The sequence below is a fragment of the Ctenopharyngodon idella genome, chromosome 10 (genome assembly GCF_019924925.1).
Source record: "Ctenopharyngodon idella isolate HZGC_01 chromosome 10, HZGC01, whole genome shotgun sequence".
NCBI lineage: Eukaryota > Metazoa > Chordata > Actinopteri > Cypriniformes > Xenocyprididae > Ctenopharyngodon > Ctenopharyngodon idella.
Genome location: NC_067229.1, coordinates 7,413,866 through 7,432,014, shown reverse-complemented (window position 1 = coordinate 7,432,014; position 18,149 = coordinate 7,413,866). Strand labels below are relative to the sequence as shown.

The window sequence follows — 18,149 nt, the reverse complement described above, 5'->3', positions numbered from 1 at the left end:
AAGTAAAACATTTCAAAAGTTTTTTTTTTTTAATTTTGATGATTAGAGCGTACAGCTCATGAAAGTCCAAAATCCAGTATTTCAAAATATTAGAATATTTCCTAAGATCAATCAAAAAATGGATTTGCAAAACAGAAAAGTTCAAGTTCTTTAAAGTATGTTCTTTTGTGCACTCAATACTTGATCGGCAGGACATATTACAGCAAATGACTTGCTCCTAGCACAAATTACTGCATCAGTGAAGTGTGGCATGGAAGTGATCAGCCTGTGGCACTGCTGAGGCACTATTGAGCCTTCAGATCATCTGTATATTGTTGGATCGACTGTTTCTCATCTTTCTCTTGAAAATATCCCATAGATTCAGGTCAGGCATATTGGCTGGCCAATAAAGCACAGTAATATCATGGTCAGCAAACCACTTGGAAGTGGTTTTTGCACTGTGGGCAGATGCTAAAGTCCTGCTGGAAAAGGAAATCAGCATCTCCATAAAGCTTGTCAGCAGATGGAAGCATAAAGTGCTCCAAAATCTCCTGGAAGATGGCTGCATTGACTTTGCACTTGATAAAACACAATGGACCAACACCAGCAGACGTCACGGCCCCCCCAAATCATTATTGACTTCAGAAACTTCACAGTAGACTTCAAGCAGCTTGGATTCTGTGCCTCTCCAGTCTTCCTTCAGACTCTGGGACCATGATTTCAACATGAAATGCAAAATTTACTTTTATCTGAAAAGAGGACTTTCGACCACTGTTCACTGTCCAGTTCTTTTTCTCCTTAGCCCAGGTAAGATGCTTCTGACGTTGTCTCTGGTTCAGAAGTGGCTTGGTAGTCCTTTTCCTGAAGATGTCTGAGTGTGGTGACTCTTGATGCGCTGACTCCGGCTTCATTCTACTCATTATGAAGCTCTCCCAAGTGTTTGAATCGGCTTTACTTGACAGTATTCTCAAGCTTGCGGTCATCCCTGTTGCTTGTGCACCTTTGTCTACCCAATTTCTTCCTTCCAGTCAACTTTGCATTTAATATGCTTTGATACATCACTCTGTAAACAGCCACCCCATCCAGTAATGACCATCTGTGACTTACTCTCTTTGTGGAGGGTGTCAATGATTGTCTCCTGGACCATTGCCAAGTCAGCAGTCTTCCCCATTAGTGTGGTTTCAAAGAACAAAAGATACCCGGAATTTATACTGTAGGGATGGTCATTTAATGAAACTCAAATGTAAATATTCTAATATTTTGAGATACTGGATTTTGGACTTTCATTAGCTGTACGCTCTAATCAACAAATTTAAAAAAAAAAAACTTTTGAAATGTTTTACTTTACATGTAGGGAATCTAGAATATATCAAAGTTTCATTTGTTAAAATAATTTACAATAAAAAAATGAACTTTTTCACGATATTCTAATTATATGACCAGCACCTGTGTATATATATATATATATATATATATATATATGTGCGATACAGCTGTGATTCGGCCGTAGGTAATCACAATTGTCTTTAAAAACCCTCTTTTGTGAGGAATTACTTCCTTCCACCACGGATTCAAATCTCATGTTGAGTTTAACAGTTGAGCTCAAGCCTCCGTTACTAATTCTAGAACTAGTAATGAAGGAACGCTGAGTCGCTTCATTGAATCTCATTGTATTATGTACAGTATAATGAGAGAGAGATACATCTAGCTGATAGTCTTCAGGTCAATCTCATATTCATAATCACAAAATCAGTTTGAATGTCTGCTGAGGAAAGCGATATCTTTGTCTTTGTCCTTTTAACATCAGGCTGTCATCACTCCCATGACAGCGCTAGTCAATGCATTTGTCAGTTTCGCTTCGTAAGATGTTGTTTAAAGTAAAAACAACGTCCTTGTTTCAGTCCATTTCAATATAAAAGCCTTAAAGACTCATAAAGACAGTCTTTGCCGCCATCTAATGGTGTATTAATGTAACTTTCACTGAAGTCGAAATCACTAACGGACTCTTTCTCAATACCAAAAAATACAGCATGTTATTTATATAAAATTTTAATTATTGAACAATAATATTTAAATTAACAACAATAGCCATTATAACAGTATAAGAAGTAAAATAGGAAATAAACACAAGAAAACAGTTCGGTCAAACGTACAAAAGCAGCGCTCTAGTTAGTACAGGATTTAATTTCAATGTACATATAAAGTTATGAAACTTAATACAGCCCTTAAGCCAAATCTACAAGAGCAAGTAATATATATTAATAAGACCAAAGATTGCCCGTTTGAAACACCCAAAATGAATTATACTCATGTTTAAACACTATTTACATAAGAGCCAGCAGCAAATTCCCGAAGGACTGGCCGAGATGAAGCTGTTCTCTGCAGGTACATGAGCACTGAACGGTCGCTGATGGCCTGGAGCTCAAATCTCCGAAAGCGTCTAAACAAATTTTCAAATAGGCAGTATGTTTACATATAAATCGCATATCTGAGGTTTAAACAACTATATTCTCACCTAAAAAACTTTTAAAACTACATTCCGTTACAAAACAACAGTAGTATCTATAAAAATATGTGGTGGGTTTGCTCATCTGACATGACAATCGCTGTGAGAATGCTGACAGTGGAGTGATTCAAACAGTAAATTAGTTCCCGTGGCGATACTCTCAGCCAATCAGATTTAAGAACCAGAAAGAACTGTTATAAATATATGTATAATGTTTAAGAGTTTTGAGAATATAGTTGTTTAGACCTCAGATATGCACTTCAGAAAGAGCTACTCATGTGATATTGCTCATATATATTATTGAAAAATATTTATATAACATTTTATAATTATATTTTTTAGATAAAAAATAATAAATATTTTTTAAAGCATAAAAAACCAATTAGTTTTTTTGTCAGAATATGGCTGAAAACATTGAATAAATTTATATAAAATATATATTTTTATTTAAAACATTATATAAATTATGTTACATAAAAATATATAGATTTTCAACTTATATTTTCATTTTAATGGCTGCTGATAGAGAAATGCAGATGGTGTAGTTAAAACATCTAACCAGCCAAACCTTGACCTTTTAGGCTCAGCCAATAGTGTGAGTTTGGGGTGGGGCTATGTGCTTGTTTGACCAATGGCAGGTAAGGGTATTCAAGAAACTTAAATTTCCGTTTGTGTCAGCACAGAAATGACAGACTTCACATTTCATTTATCATCCAGAGGGTGAAGAAGACTTTCAAGAGGCATTGGTATTGTAGGATCTGAATGATTCAAAATAAAGCAAATTGAAAATTGTGTTGTTGTTGAGTCTGTGGCAAATGTCAGGCATGCTTCTGTGCTTGTATGCTGCATTAAAGTTGATAAATCTTGTCCTTTTCTCATTTGTGCGACTGCAGGTGTTCCGGCTCTCTTCGTATCAACCTGGGCTGTCGTCAGGGCAACGGTGGCAGATGTAAGGTGGGTTTCAGTACATTATCCAGCCTTCTCTGTAATGTAAAAAAGTCTCGCGCACACACACACACACACACACATACTTGTATATGTGGTTTACGGGACTCTCAATAGGTGTAATGGTTTTTATACTGTACAAACTGTATATTCTATCCCCCTACACTAACCCTACCCCTAAACCTACCCATCACAGAAAACTGTCTGCATTTTTTGAATTTCAAAAAACACAGTTTAGTATGTTTTTTCATGCCATTCGGTTTATGAGGACACAGGAAGTGTCCTCATAAACCATGTTTACGTTGTAATACCCATGTCATTATACACATTTGTGACCTCATAAACCATGTATACAAGAACACACACACACACAAGCATACACAGAGAAACACAAGCTGTTTATATATAACATTTCAAATAATATTTCTCTTTCTCCCTAAGGTGTTGGGAGTTGAGCGCTGGCAATATTAAATGGATATACCAAGTTCCTATACTGACAGCAATAGGGGTGAGTTGATACTAATTCGTTAATAAGAGTTTCTTGTTAGTTAATAGTAGTTACTAAAATTTTCAGGGGTTTTTCTACTGGCCCAGGCAGACCGGTTCAGATTTTTACAGGCCCTGCTAAAATGCACTAAAAAAGTTATTGTTTTTGTTGTTTTTGACCCATGTAACCTTGTAAACAGTGCTTTAAGATTTTAAGGTAGGTCTAAAAGGTAAATATACAGAAATTAAATAATCAAACACTGCATAAATTATAAATTAAATATAGATTAATCTTTAATAAAGCTACAAAAGTTATTCAGTCAAAAGCAGTGAGTGATTTTCTCACAACATTCATTTAACACTTTTTAACTCATTTAAGACAGGGTTCTCACCAATAACGGGCATAATTTTGTGTGTTTTTGTCCATTCAAGTGTGAAGGAGAACTCAATGCGGCTGGCACGCCATCTGAAATGGCTTTCTGTGTAGGTGTTTCAGGTGTTTGTTCACACAGAGCCGCTCCACAGACATGTGTCAGTACAGATTTGAGTTCTCCTATTTTCGCATCTTATCGCGGTTGAATGGTTTAATAGCACTTGAACGACTGATAGCATGATTATATATTGTAGCACAGCCAAATGATGACAGAAAAAAATGGATATTAAAAAAATGAAAAAAATGAAACGCTTGTAAGTAACAGGGTTGCAAATTTAATCTAAAGTAAGTAGTGGCTTTCTACATTTGGACCGAATGTTGATTGATAGTAATTGAAAAAATGTATATTTTACATAAATTAAAGAATTTTTATTCTTACAATAACTGTAGTAACAGGGTTGAATGCTTAAGCTTAATGAATGCACTACAATATTTGTAAAAATGGATTGATATTATTACATTTCCTGAGTGTCACAATTTTAAAATTTTATCATACTTTGTCTACTCTTTAAACAGCATTATGGTAAAAATGGAACACTATGTCAACAGCTTTCTTACCGGCATTTTGCTTCAAGCGTAACTGACAAGAATGACCATTTCTTTCAGTTTTTTGGCCTAAAACACTGTTCGTGGTCATCCAGTTTGAAATGTTGACTACAAACAGAGATTATTCAGATTTTCTGCTGTGACGTTTTCTCCGAAAACCGAAAGTAACTTACTTCCACGAAACGTTTACTCTTTGAATTCTTTGAAGTATTTTCTACTAAAGCAAGCCAGTATTTGACTCTGGTATCCATAGCAGACTGGTGGGCGTGGCCTTTGATGGCAACATGCCCAGTGCATTATGGGTGTTGAAGTTTTCTAACCTATTTGGAAAAAAGACAACAGCCTTTTTTCTCTAGTAAGGTAGCACCGATTTCAAAAATGTTTTTGCCTTTCTACTGTATAGACAGCCAAGTTTTATTGAAAGCCCATTTTGCCAGCAGTGAAGTACCCCTTTAAGGAATGTTCCATTTTGTGTATTGGTGAAAAAAAAAGTACAAAATGTCTAAATATCACTTTCTTTGGTCATTAAACTTAGTCAACAATTAAAAATGATTTACTACAATGAAATGAGATAAATTGATGGATTCAATCAAGAAGATCAAGACTACTGTAATGGGACAGGCCAAAATATCCATTTTTGGGGTTGTGGGATAGAGACGTTTGAGGAGTTTAAAACTAACTAACTTGGTGTTCATTTTGGATTAATTGTAAGTTGGATAAGAGTCTATCTAACAGTTCTCATTACCAAACATGGGATTATTGCCTCATAGGACACCAAATTGCACCATGTTTGTGAAAGTGCCATCAAAGCAGTTGTTAAGAGCGACACCATCAGACACAGCTGTCTTCCCATTAACCCCGAATTCAACCCTGTGCTGTGAACAGGATGCGCTCTGAAAGAGCTTGTCAGAGTCTCGTAATCCAGTGTGTCAAAGGGTCGATTTGGATTGCAGCATACTGTCTTTGTTGATGTGCTGTGACTGAAAGTGATTGACCAGTTTGTGGTTTCATGCATATATTTATCTGCTGGATGGGCAGACAGAGACATTATGCTGTTAATTATTGGCTTTGCCGAGCATAAGCGCTTCCAGCCGTAATGGAGCTTCGAATTCAAGAACGTCTGGACCATTGCACAGCAGGAGAGCTGTAATTATGTGACAGAATGCAAATGTATTTTTGTCCTTGCTGCCTGTCAGCAAAACGTATAAATTAGGATTTAACTCACATGGATGAATTTGCGCACAAGCGCTCATGACTAACAATTTCAATGGTGTATTGATTACGACGTCCAAAAAGAGTAGCGCGGAATATGAAAAACTGTTAAACCTGTTGAAACTTTCACGGCTCAGATACCACAGAAGCTCATCACACATTGACAGAATAATTCCCAAGCAAAAAAATAGAAGCAGAATGAAATTAGCTTTTCTTTAGTGTGTTCAACTTGTTACATTTTCTCACTCTGACTAGTTTATTAAAATTGTCCAACAGGAGAATTCTGTCATTTTTCCCTCCCTGAAACATCATGAAATTTCCACCACATCTCGATTAATGTATTGTGTTTAATAGCAATTTGGAGTGGAAATTACATTTTTAACACTTTTGGAATAAAATGGCTTAATTATCCTACAAATGGTTATTTCATAACTGTCCCGAAGCACACACAATTAAATAATATTTTCAGCATAATTTGACAGAATTGCAGCTTGATTGGAAATGACAGGCAATAAAAAAATTCTTTTCACAACTGATAATTACCTTGATTTTTCTTGCACATATCACTCAATTTATCTCATTCTCTCAGTTTATTTAAATCGCCTAACCAGAGAATAATTTAAAATATATTAGAGAAAATATTTTATATATATAAATATATATATGTGTGTATATATATATATATATATATATATATATATATATGTGTGTGTGTGTGTGTGTGTATGTATGTATATTTAATAAAAATAAAATAATATGTGTATATCTATAATATTTAATATATTAACACATATTCACATTTACATAATATTCATCATCAAACAATATTATTTATATTTTATTGTTTCATTTTTATCTTTATCTTTACATACAAAGTGTTTTACCTTTAGTCAAATGAATTATGAAAAATACAATTATGAATTAATCATTGTTTCATTTTTCTATATATACAGTAAATAGTTTTAATTATTTAATGAATAATCATATATATATATATATATATATATATATATATTATCAAAAATATTATTTTTATTTTATTATTCATTATTTTATCAGTACATACAAAGTGTTTGAACCTTATTCGAATGAATTATGAATTATCAATCATTGTTTCCTTTTTCTTTCTTGCAGCTGAATTTCATTCTGTTTGTGAATATCGTACGAGTTCTGGCCACTAAGATCCGAGAAACAAACGCAGGCCGCTACGACACGCGTAAACAGTACAGGTGAGTGCATGAAATTATTGTTATGCTGGTACATGACCTCATATGAAGAGATATACTGAGGGATATTGGATTTGGGATTGTTTTGTTCACCAGTGACAAATTAAAATCAAATCTAACGGTTCCGGTTTCTGACGGTATCTGATTCCATAAGGCCAAAAGTACAGGTGCTATTTTATAATATATAAAATATATGTTCGTACCAGCCCATGCTGCGGCTCAGTTCTGTTTTGCTGTGTTCTTGTGGTTGTTGTCAGTGAGGTGGAGTGTTTATACATCATTGGTGAGATATCCAGAAGAGGACTGTAATTTTCCAGAGGGTGTTTGAAAGGCTTTCTCATGTGAGAGACAGAGGGAGAGAGAGGGGGCTCTGGTAGTGCTGCTTTCATTAACAGCGTGTCTCCCTTTGGGCAAAAGTCACAGTATCTCTGACTAATAGTCTGCAAGTGGAACTGACTGTAAGATCAGTCTGTATGAAGATAGTCTCTTATCATAGCTGGATGTTAATCAAGAAAATCCCTCCAGTCTGTAATGATAATGTCATTGCTTGGCTTTGAAGCACAGTTTCACTGTCTGTGGCTCTTTAATGATCCTCAACACTGAAGTGGTGCATACGCACACAAAAAACTCACCAACATGATGAGGGTTCTGGGTAGATGGCAGGGTGTTCTGGTTGGTAGCTAAGTGGTAGCTTGGGTGTTCTAGGTGTTTTCTAGCATGTTCTGGGTGTTTGCTAGGGTGTTCTTAGTGACTGGTAATGCATTCTTGGTGGTTACTAGGGTATTCTTGGTAGTTGTTGGAGTATTCTTGGTTTTCTTGGTGTTTTGAGTGGTTGTTTGGGTGTTTGCTAGTATGTTCTGGGTGCTTCTAGGATGTTCTGGTGGTTGCTAGGGTGCTCTGAGTGACTGCTAATGTATTCTTGGTGGTTACTATGGTATTCTTGGTGGTTGCTAGGGTATTCTTGGTAGTTGTTAGGGTATTCTTGGTTTTCTTGGTGCTCTGAGTGGTTGTTTGGGTGTTGTAGGTGTTTTCTAGCGTGTTATGGGTGTTTGCTAAGGTGTTCTGGTGGTTGCTAGGGTTTTCTGAGTGACTGCTAATGTATTCTTGGTGGTTGCTAGGGTATTCTTGGTAGTTGTTAGGGTATTCTTGGTTTTCTTGGTGTTCTGAGCAGTTGCTTGGGTGTTCTAAGTGTTTTATAATGTGTTCTGGGTGTTTTCTAGGATGTTCTGGTGGTTGCTAGGGTGTTCCGAGTGACTGCTAATTAGGGCTGGACGATAAAACGATAACGATATGTATCGCGATAGACACGTGATCGATATCAATAAAAAATGTGTTCGATTAAAACGTTCGATTTTTTTTTTTTATTCTTCGTCGGAAGAAAACAGAGGTTGCGAAGCAAGTTTGGTTGCATTAACAAAGGCACTCGCTCTCTGTATCATGTAACAGTATCAAGTTTGGTTGCGCCATATCGTTGTCTCGTGCTGGTCTGCTGGATTCCTCTTCAGTAACCGGCAACTGATAAGCAGAAAATGAGTGCCGCAGCGAGCGAGGAAATTGTAAATAAAAGAGGAAAAGTCAGCTCGCCAGTATGGCAGTTTTTTGGATATTATAAATCTGACCGTAGTCAGACCAATGTCGTCTGCAAATTATGCAAGACCGTCGTCCCCGCCAAGACTGGTAATACCATGAACTTGATGTACCACCTTAGCCACGCTCACCCTTTGGAGCACAGCCGTATTCAACCAACAACATCTGTAGCTGCAACACCGCACAACATTTTAATTATTTGAGTTTTCCATGGTTGTTGGCATTTCTGTCTTAATAACTGAGGGGATTATGATCAGAGGAAGGTTAAGTTTAAAATAAAAATGTTTAAATGTAATGTATTTTTCTCCTGGTCCTTATTTTAAATGGGTCAGAAAAAATATCAATAATTATCGATATCGACCGATATGAAACACTGATATCGTGATACAGTTTTCAGCCATATCGCCCAGCCCTACTGCTAATGCATTCTTGGTGGTTACTAGGGTATTCTTGGTAGTTATTAGGGTATTCTTGGTGTTTTGAGTGGTTGTTTGGGTGTTCTAGATGTTTTCTAGCGTGTTCTGGTGGTTGCTAGGGTGATCTGGTGGTTGCTAGGGTGTTCTGAGTGACTGTTAATGTATTCTTGGTGGTTGCTAGGATATTCTTGGTAGTTATTAGGGTATTCTTGGTGTTTTGAGTGGTTGTTTGGGTGTTCTAGATGTTTTCTAACATGTTCTGGTGGTTGCTAGGGTGTTCTGAGTGACTGCTAATGTATTCTTGGTGGTTGCTAGGGTATTCTTGGCAGTTGTTAGGGTGTTCTTGGTTTTCTTGGTATTCTAAATAGTTGATTGGGTGTTCTAAGTGTTTTCTAGTGTGTTCTGGGTATTTTCTAGGATGTGGTTGCTAGGGTATTCTTGGTAGTTGCTAATGTATTATTGCTAGTTGCTATGGTATTCTTGGTGTTCTGAGTGGTTGCTGGGGCATTCTTGGTGTTATTGGATGTTCTGAGTGGTTACTAGGGTGTTCTGAGTGGTTGCTAGGGTGCTCTGAGTGACTGCTAATGTATTCTTGGTGGTTACTAGGGTATTCTTGGTGGTTGCTAGGGTATTCTTGGTAGTTGTTAGGGTATTCTTGGTTTTCTTGGTGTTCTGAGTGGTTGTTTGGGTGTTCTAGGTGTTTTCTAGCGTGTTATGGGTGTTTGCTAAGGTGTTCTGGTGGTTGCTAGGGTGTTCTGAGTGACTGCTAATGTATTCTTGGTGGTTGCTAGGGTATTCTTGGTAGTTGTTAGGGTATTCTTGGTTTTCTTGGTGTTCTGAGCAGTTGCTTGGGTGTTCTAGGTGTTTTATAATGTGTTCTGGGTGTTTTCTAGGATGTTCTGGTGGTTGCTAGGGTGTTCCGAGTGACTGCTAATGCATTCTTGGTGGTTACTAGGGTATTCTTGGTAGTTATTAGGGTATTCTTGGTGTTTTGAGTGGTTGTTTGGGTGTTCTAGATGTTTTCTAGCATGTTCTGGTGGTTGCTAGGGTGATCTGGTGGTTGCTAGGGTGTTCTGAGTGACTGATAATATATTCTTGGTGGTTGCTAGGGTATTCTTGGCAGTTGTTAGGGTGTTCTTGGTTTTCTTGGTGTTCTAAATAGTTGATTGGGTGTTCTAAGTGTTTTCTAGTGTGTTCTGGGTATTTGCTAGGATGTGGTTGCTAGGGTATTCTTGGTAGTTGCTAATGTATTATTGCTAGTTGCTATGGTATTCTTGGTGTTCTGAGTGGTTGCTGGGGCATTCTTGGTGTTATTGGATGTTCTGAGTGGTTACTAGGGTGTTCTGGTGGTTGCTAGGGTGTTCGGAGTGGTTGCTGTATTCTTGGTGGTTGCTAGGATATTCTTGGTTGCTGCTAAAGTGTTCTGGGTGATTGCTAGTGTAACGGGTTGGCTGTGTAGTTACTCACACGACGAAGAAGATAAATCACAACGAGTCTTTACTAGATAATCCAACAGACAAATGACAGCTGAGATGATTAGGTTAGTGTCCATGGTGACAGATTAGTGGTGGGAAAATAGAACCAAGTAGCATATGTGACTAATTAAAACAAACAATTGTGTGGTGTGACAGCTAGATTGTTCTCTGTGGTTTCTGTGGTGTTCTGGATAGTTGCTAGGGTGTTCTGGGTGGTTGCTGGGGTATTCTGAATGGTTGCTAGGGTATTCTTGGCGGTTGCTAGAGTGTTCTGTGTGGTTTCAAGGGATAATTGCTATGTCGTTGCTGTGGCATTGTAATTGGTTGCTACTTGCTAGGGTGTTTTAGATGGCTTTTACAGTGTTCTGGGTGGTTACTTAGTGGTTGCTAGGGTGTTTTGATTGGTTGCTCTGGGTGGTAGCTATGTGGTCTCTAGAGGATTTTGGGGGGTTGCTAAGTGGTTGCTTGATCGAAAAATATGCATGATTGCTTGATTCTCAACAAAGCTTGCAATTGAGGTATCATGATAATAAGAACCACACGTTACAGATGTGGATTTAATAATTGTGAATAAAGTTTAATATAATATTTAAATATTTATAATAATATTGCTTAATGATGGTGACGTCCATTTGACAGGAAATTGGATATTTAAGGGAGCAATACAGATTTTTGACCATGTAACATTTGTTTCCAGTTAATTTGTGAATAAACATTAAAAGAAATTACTGGAATTAATCCTAAATCATGTGTGAAAAGAATTAGAGCCCCTTCTGGAGAGTGTTTTAAACCCACAGGGGTTAGATAACCTTAAGTGAAATTAATACAGGCAATGAAAGCCAATAATGATGTTACGGATGAACGGACACAGTCACATTTTACTATTAATGAGAGACGGACTTATGCTGTGAACTTGAAGTAATTAAGCAATTTACATTCTATTTGAGCTCCGTGCAGTTCTCCTCAACTTCCATAACCCTTTATTTGAGGATATGAAAAACAGGAGAAATGCCACCGACTCAAAACTCAACTCACCTTTTCTCATTTTCTGCCCTGTAATGCGATAATAAGCCTTTAGAGAGACTTTGACTCACTCTTACTGTGCTTGCTCTCATTTCAATTTCAATCTCTCAGCTCTCAGTGCTGAAACGGAGGCTGTTTTCCATCGCTTTACTCAGTGTGAAAACCAAAATCATAGGATGCCTTGGTTGTACCATGGTATATTTCAACATTTTATCATGTTTGTAAGGGTGTTAAAGGGATAGTTCACCCTAAAATGAAAATTAAGTAATCATTTAGTCACCCTGGTGTTGTTCTAATGCCGTATGCGCTTCTTTCTTTTTAATAAAAAAAAAAATTCCTGTTCATGCTCGTCAGTATAATGGCAGTGAATAGCGACCAGCATCAAGCCTTTTTAAAAAAGACACAGAAGTATCACAGAATGATCTCATGCCATATATTCCAAGTGTTCTGGGGGTATACTATATGAAATTTAATGTATTATTTAACAAAATTCTTGACCGTTGGTCTTCAGTGCACGGCTGTGCGACGTGTGTGTTCATGAGGCTCTGTTAGTGCTGCAGTTCACCTCGTGTTTCCCAGAAAAAGCACACAAGTTGTGAGAAATCAAGCTTAACAAAACGCGACATGAAACACAACGCCTAGAAATCGCCAAAAAGTATCCGTGTACTTTCTTCAGTGAGGTAAATATCTCCGGAACGTGTTAACTTCTTGTTATGAGGAACACAACGGATATATTCACCTCAGAGAAGAAAGTACCTGGGTCGTATTTCATGTCCTGAAGACCAAAGGCCAAGGTCAGGATTATTGTTAAAAAAAACACTAAGTGTAAATAGTCTTGTTGGCAAAGGCTATTTACACTAACTCCACCCACCAATGTCTGGTTGGGCCACACAAGATTAAAAAAGACACACACCAATCAACGTCTGCAGTGGTGTAGGCTGTAGGGAGTGTGCTGCATGAAAGTAGCTTTTGACACGATCGACCCGAGTTCAAATCCGCCTTTTGCCGAACTCGCTCTTCTCCCTTTTTCTCATCACAAATCAGATTGGAAAGGCATTTATTTTCAATAAAAATGAAGAAAATATTTGAAAAGTGGAAATAAAGTGCTTAAGTATTTATCGGGTAAGGTTATAGGTAGGGGTAGAGAGGGCTTTATTGTCCCAATAGGATGGCATCCGTTTAATAATTTTAATAAATATAATTATTGTTATTATTGCATCCTGTTAATGTACAACAATACTGAGGAGCAAATAGTATCTGCCACTATTTATAAGTATAAATAGCATCTAACAACTATTTGCATTTATTGCAAAGAACTGCTACTTTTATGTAGTGTAAATAGAATATATCATAATACGAATATATTAGTGTAAATAGCATATCGCTAAGAAAATGCTGCTATTGTCACTTTGTGTAATTGTATATATCGCTGTTTTCACTTAGTGTAAATAGCATCTAATTGCTATTAGGGCTGCATGATTAATCGAAATTAAACCGCATGCATTTTGGAAAAGGCTCTGTGATCAGTAGATGCTCCATCTGACCGCCAAAGGGCGCTGTCGCACGGAAACTCGAAATATGCCCCACAGAAGTATGATATAACGCACGTCGTTCCAGGAAATCCCTATGGGCATCATACTGTCGCTGTAGCTAAATATACAGAAGACTGAAACGCTTTGATTGATTAAACATGACTAATAAACACACGACTACGACAATATATGGTTTATCTGAGTTCTTCAAGCCTTCTCGGGTATTTTCATTATAGTTAAGTATATTTATACTTCAGTGCAAATCGACATAGCCAACATTAAACACTAACTTGTGTCTCCCTATGTTAATCTTGTGCAAAAAACAAACAAACAAAATAACACTTAATTTCAACATTTATTTATACAGTCTGATGCAAAGCATGCTGGGAATTGGAAATCTGCTGCAACTCAACTCAATCATATTAAGTTCAGCTTACTACAATGAAATTTTGAGTTCACACAACTTTTTTCTATTAAGTACGATGAACTTTCATTATTATTTGAGTGAAATAAACTCATTTCATTTAATTAATTTCACTGTTCAGTTTTACAGTGTGTCGTACACCCCCAGAACACTTGGGATCATTCTGTGATACTTTTGTGTCTTTTTTTAAAAAGCTTGATGCTGGTCGCTATTCACAGCCATTATATGGACGAGCATGAGTGGGACATTTTTTAAAAATTCTCCTTTTGTAAGAATTTCAGAGTGAACTTTCCCTTTATGAGTTGAAAATAGTGATGAAAAAAGTCTGTCTGTCTGTGTTCAGGAAGCTGGCCAAGTCCACATTTGTTTTGGTTCTGGTTTTCGGCGTCCACTACATCATGTTTGTGGGAATGCCGCACACATTCACAGGTCTTGGTTGGGAGCTGCGCATGTACTTTGAACTCTTCTTCAACTCATTCCAGGTGAGTTACTGACTAATCTATTTCCACTCTCTATAAATACTCTTTTATGTGGTGTTAGATAACATTGAGTATAATGACGTTGTCAGTTTCCATTTCGGTTTAATTTTCTCTGTTGGCGTGATAAATAACTGCGCGTTCATATTTCGAAAGCATTTCGCTGCTTATCTGGAGACAGTGTGAACGAATAATGACACATGGAATAAATTAAGGGAGATAACAAAAGACAATTTACAAAATAATTGAATAGATAAAATAAATTAAACTAAAATTAAAAGTTGGTGCTGAGGTACATCAGTAATTTCTTTGCTGTTCTGTCTTTCCTGTGAAAGCTTTCCGTCTTTTTGTCTCTTTACTGCAAAATAAAAATTTAAAAATAAATTAAAATAAAATAGATTAAGTGAAAAGTTGGTGCTGAGGACCTTCAGAAGCTTTTCTTGCTTTTCTGTCTTTACTGTGAAATAAAGATTAAAATTAATTAAATTAAAAGATGGTGCTATGCATCAGGTTTTTTTTTTTTTTTTGCTCTTCTGTCTTTGAAATAAAAGTCAAAAACCTGAATATTTATACTTATTCTTATTTATATAAAATTAATATATTTATATAAAATATATAGTAGTCAACATTTGAAGTGGATCAAAACCTTTCATCAAAGTTGTCCTAAGTTCTTAGAACAACTTAGATAAACTTTTTTGATCCACTTCAACTGTTGACTACTGTATTTATATAAAATAAATAAGAAAAGGTCTATTTTGGCTTTTATATATGAATAAATGAATATAGATAGATAGATAGATAGATAGATAGATAGATAGATAGATATTCTCAGTCATGATATTACTCTGTGTGTAATGTTCACAAAGATGACAAAGAGCAGCATAACTTCAATAAGCAAAACAAAAGCAAGTACTTCATCGAGAAAATACAACGTAACAGTGTTCTGTGCACAAACAACACCAGACAAAGAACTGTGTTTTTTTTTGTCCACTTGTCCTTCTTACCGGTGTTTGTTGCTCTCTTTCAGGGATTTTTTGTGTCTATTATCTACTGTTTCTGCAATGGAGAGGTAAGTGTGGGTGGAACAACATCTATATTTTAAATACTGACACTTGTCAACCTTTCAGCCAAAGACAAAGATTTGTAGAAAGGTTTTAATGTCAATCCACAACATTGGTTTTTGCTCATTATCCTCTGTTCTATCCCAGGTCCAGACTGAAATCCGTAAGACCTGGCTCCGTTGGACGCTTGCATTTGACTGGAAGGGTCCTGTAGTTTTGGCGAACTACCGCTACGGGTCGGTCCTGAACAGCAGTGGCGCCAGCGTCCAGTCCCAGCTGACCTCTGTGAGCCGCAGTTCTGCCCTCCTCACCAGCAGGGTGTACCGCTGCGCCGGTCGAACCAGTGTCGGCTCACTCACGCATGCCTCGCACATACACACCACCTTGCCCGGGTACGTCTTCAGCAACTCGGACATTGAGAGCCTTCCGCCTTCGATTCCGGAAGAAATCGACGAGGAGGCCAAACACATCGATGACATCACACTCAAAGAAAGCGCTAAAGCCGTTAACGTCATCACCGTACGACAGGAAGCCCTCAGCGTCTGTTTCGAGGAGAGTGGACAAAGCACATCCCACGTGGATTCTGATGACATCATAAAGAGGGACGAAGACGCCCCCCCTACGGAAATCACCAAATGCACTGGTGACATCATGCTGAAGGATTCTTTATCTGTGAGGTACAACAGTTTGGATCAAGAGGAGGAGGAAGTACTTTAAAAAGCAGACTTCATTTAACGTTAACAAATTGCCGTTTGCAACCCCTTTTACTTCTTTCATGTGACGTATTTATGATTGAAACAGGATATTCAAAAAAAAAAAAAACCTTGATTATCCTTCGGGAATTGATTGGATTGTCAAAATCGACTGTACATACCAAAAATGGAGCCAGACCTGAATGTGAGTTTGCAGTGCCTAAACAGTAATTTGGATATTTGTTAACATCATCCAATAGCCCGTGCCACGTAAGTGAGGTAAGCTTAAAAGTAAAGTCGCCTCAGAAAGAAGAGCTAGTTTTGTGGGGGAGGGAAAGTTTTTGTTTTGTTTTTTTAAACGACGTTCTTTGATTTATAGTAAGACCAAATACGTGTATTAAAGGATTCGTTTACTTTGAAATGAAAAATACCCCAAGATTTATTCACCCTCAAACCATCCTAGGTGTATATGACTTTCTTCTTTCTGATGAACACAATCGGAGTTATATTAATAAATATCCTGACGCATCCAAGCTTTACGAGTATGTAAACTTCTGCCAGACCGCCTTCCATATTCAACTTACGAAAAAAAGCGTAACTGATGCAACATCAGTTACAGAATACGGAAGGCAGTCTGGCGGAAGCTAGTTATTTTACTTTATAATCTGTTAAATATGGATATTTTTCTTACACAAACGCATTATTTATGATGGATGGATGCACTTTCTTCAGCTTCATACTCATTGGTCCCGTTCACTGCCATTATAAAGCTTTGATGCATCAGGATGTTTATTAATATAACTCTGATTGTGTCCATCAGAAAGAAGAAAGTCATATACACCTAGGTTGGCTTGAGGGTGAGTAAATCTTGGGGTTTTCATTTCAAAGTGAACTAATCCTTTAAGAAGGTAAATGGGATCCATTTTGATTTAATGTTTACTTTAAAATAATCTCAATGAATTGCCGTTTTGCAACCCATTTTACTTCCGTGATGTGACATATTTACGATTGAAACATGATATGCTTCAACAACAACAGAAAACCTTTGATTTTATCCTTCGGGAATTGATTGGATTGTCAAAATTGGTTGTACATACCAAAAATGGAGCCAGACCTGAATGCGAGTTTGCTAAGAATGTGTATTAAGAAAGTAAATGGGTCCATTTAGATTTCATGTTTACTTGAAAAAAATGATCGCAAGCCAGTCAAACACAGAGGCTATACGTGTTGTGTAATGCATGAAAATACAGTTTGGTTGGGATAAATAGTTTTCACTTATTTTTAGGCCTTCCGTTCAAAGCCCAGTTTGCGAGAAAGACTTGTGGAATTCTCCTTCTGCTTGCATTTTGTTTGTAAAATTGTTCGCCAAACCATTTGTGCGTAAGTTGGTTTTACCAATAAATTTTGACATATTTGTTATGCTTGTGTTTCATAGGGTGACCATATGTGCCATTTTCCCAGGACGCGTCCTGTCCAGGATTTCTAAATTGCCTAAAATGGCTTGAGCCCTTGCCTCTTTAATCGTGAAAGTGGTCATATCGATGTGCCCCCGGAACGCGATTTAGGAACGCGATTTCTATACGGAGGCAAGCCACTGTTCTTATTGACAGTCTTCATGCAATGCATTAAAATGTTGTCGTATTTGCAATGCTTTGACCGTTCTCTGTAGATCCAGCCTTCTCGCAAGCCACGATTGGTCGATTATGTATAATGCACGCTATTGGTCAAATTATTTTTCAGTCATTACCTTCCGCAAATATGAAAACAAAACCAAAACTGGGACATTTTATGCAACTTAGAAATCCTGGACAAGACGAGGAGAAAATGGCACATGGTCACCCTAAAATGGAAAATGGTCACCCTAGTGTTTCATGAATGCGACCAAGGTTCAGAGTTCTGCTTTGCGGTGTAAGTATTTGATTATGCTTTTAGCAAGACAGTCAGTTGGTCGCTGCTTGGCATGAATGTTTTATTGTACAAATTTTGTATCAAGCTATTTTTTTACTGTGTTTTACAAGTAAATGTTTTTCTTAAATTGTTTTAAATGTATTGACATTTCACGCAAAGGTGTAATAAACGCAATGAATCATACATTGTACTTCAGAATATGAACTAAAAACATTGCATCTG

At 37.0% G+C, this 18,149-nt stretch overlaps 1 protein-coding gene across 1 annotated transcript in view; it reads left to right on the top strand.

The window, feature by feature from the left end:
- pth2rb (parathyroid hormone 2 receptor b) overlaps positions 1–18,110 on the top strand; it is a 32,568-nt gene extending 14,458 nt beyond the window's left edge. The window contains exons 8-13 of the mRNA XM_051911307.1: positions 3,379–3,439; positions 3,872–3,938; positions 7,242–7,336; positions 14,134–14,272; positions 15,294–15,335; positions 15,475–18,110. Coding sequence (XP_051767267.1) covers positions 3,379–3,439; positions 3,872–3,938; positions 7,242–7,336; positions 14,134–14,272; positions 15,294–15,335; positions 15,475–16,044 — 974 coding nt within the window. The 3' untranslated portion in view covers positions 16,045–18,110. The remainder of the gene's footprint in view (positions 1–3,378; positions 3,440–3,871; positions 3,939–7,241; positions 7,337–14,133; positions 14,273–15,293; positions 15,336–15,474) is intronic.
- Positions 18,111–18,149: the final 39 nt, after the last annotated feature.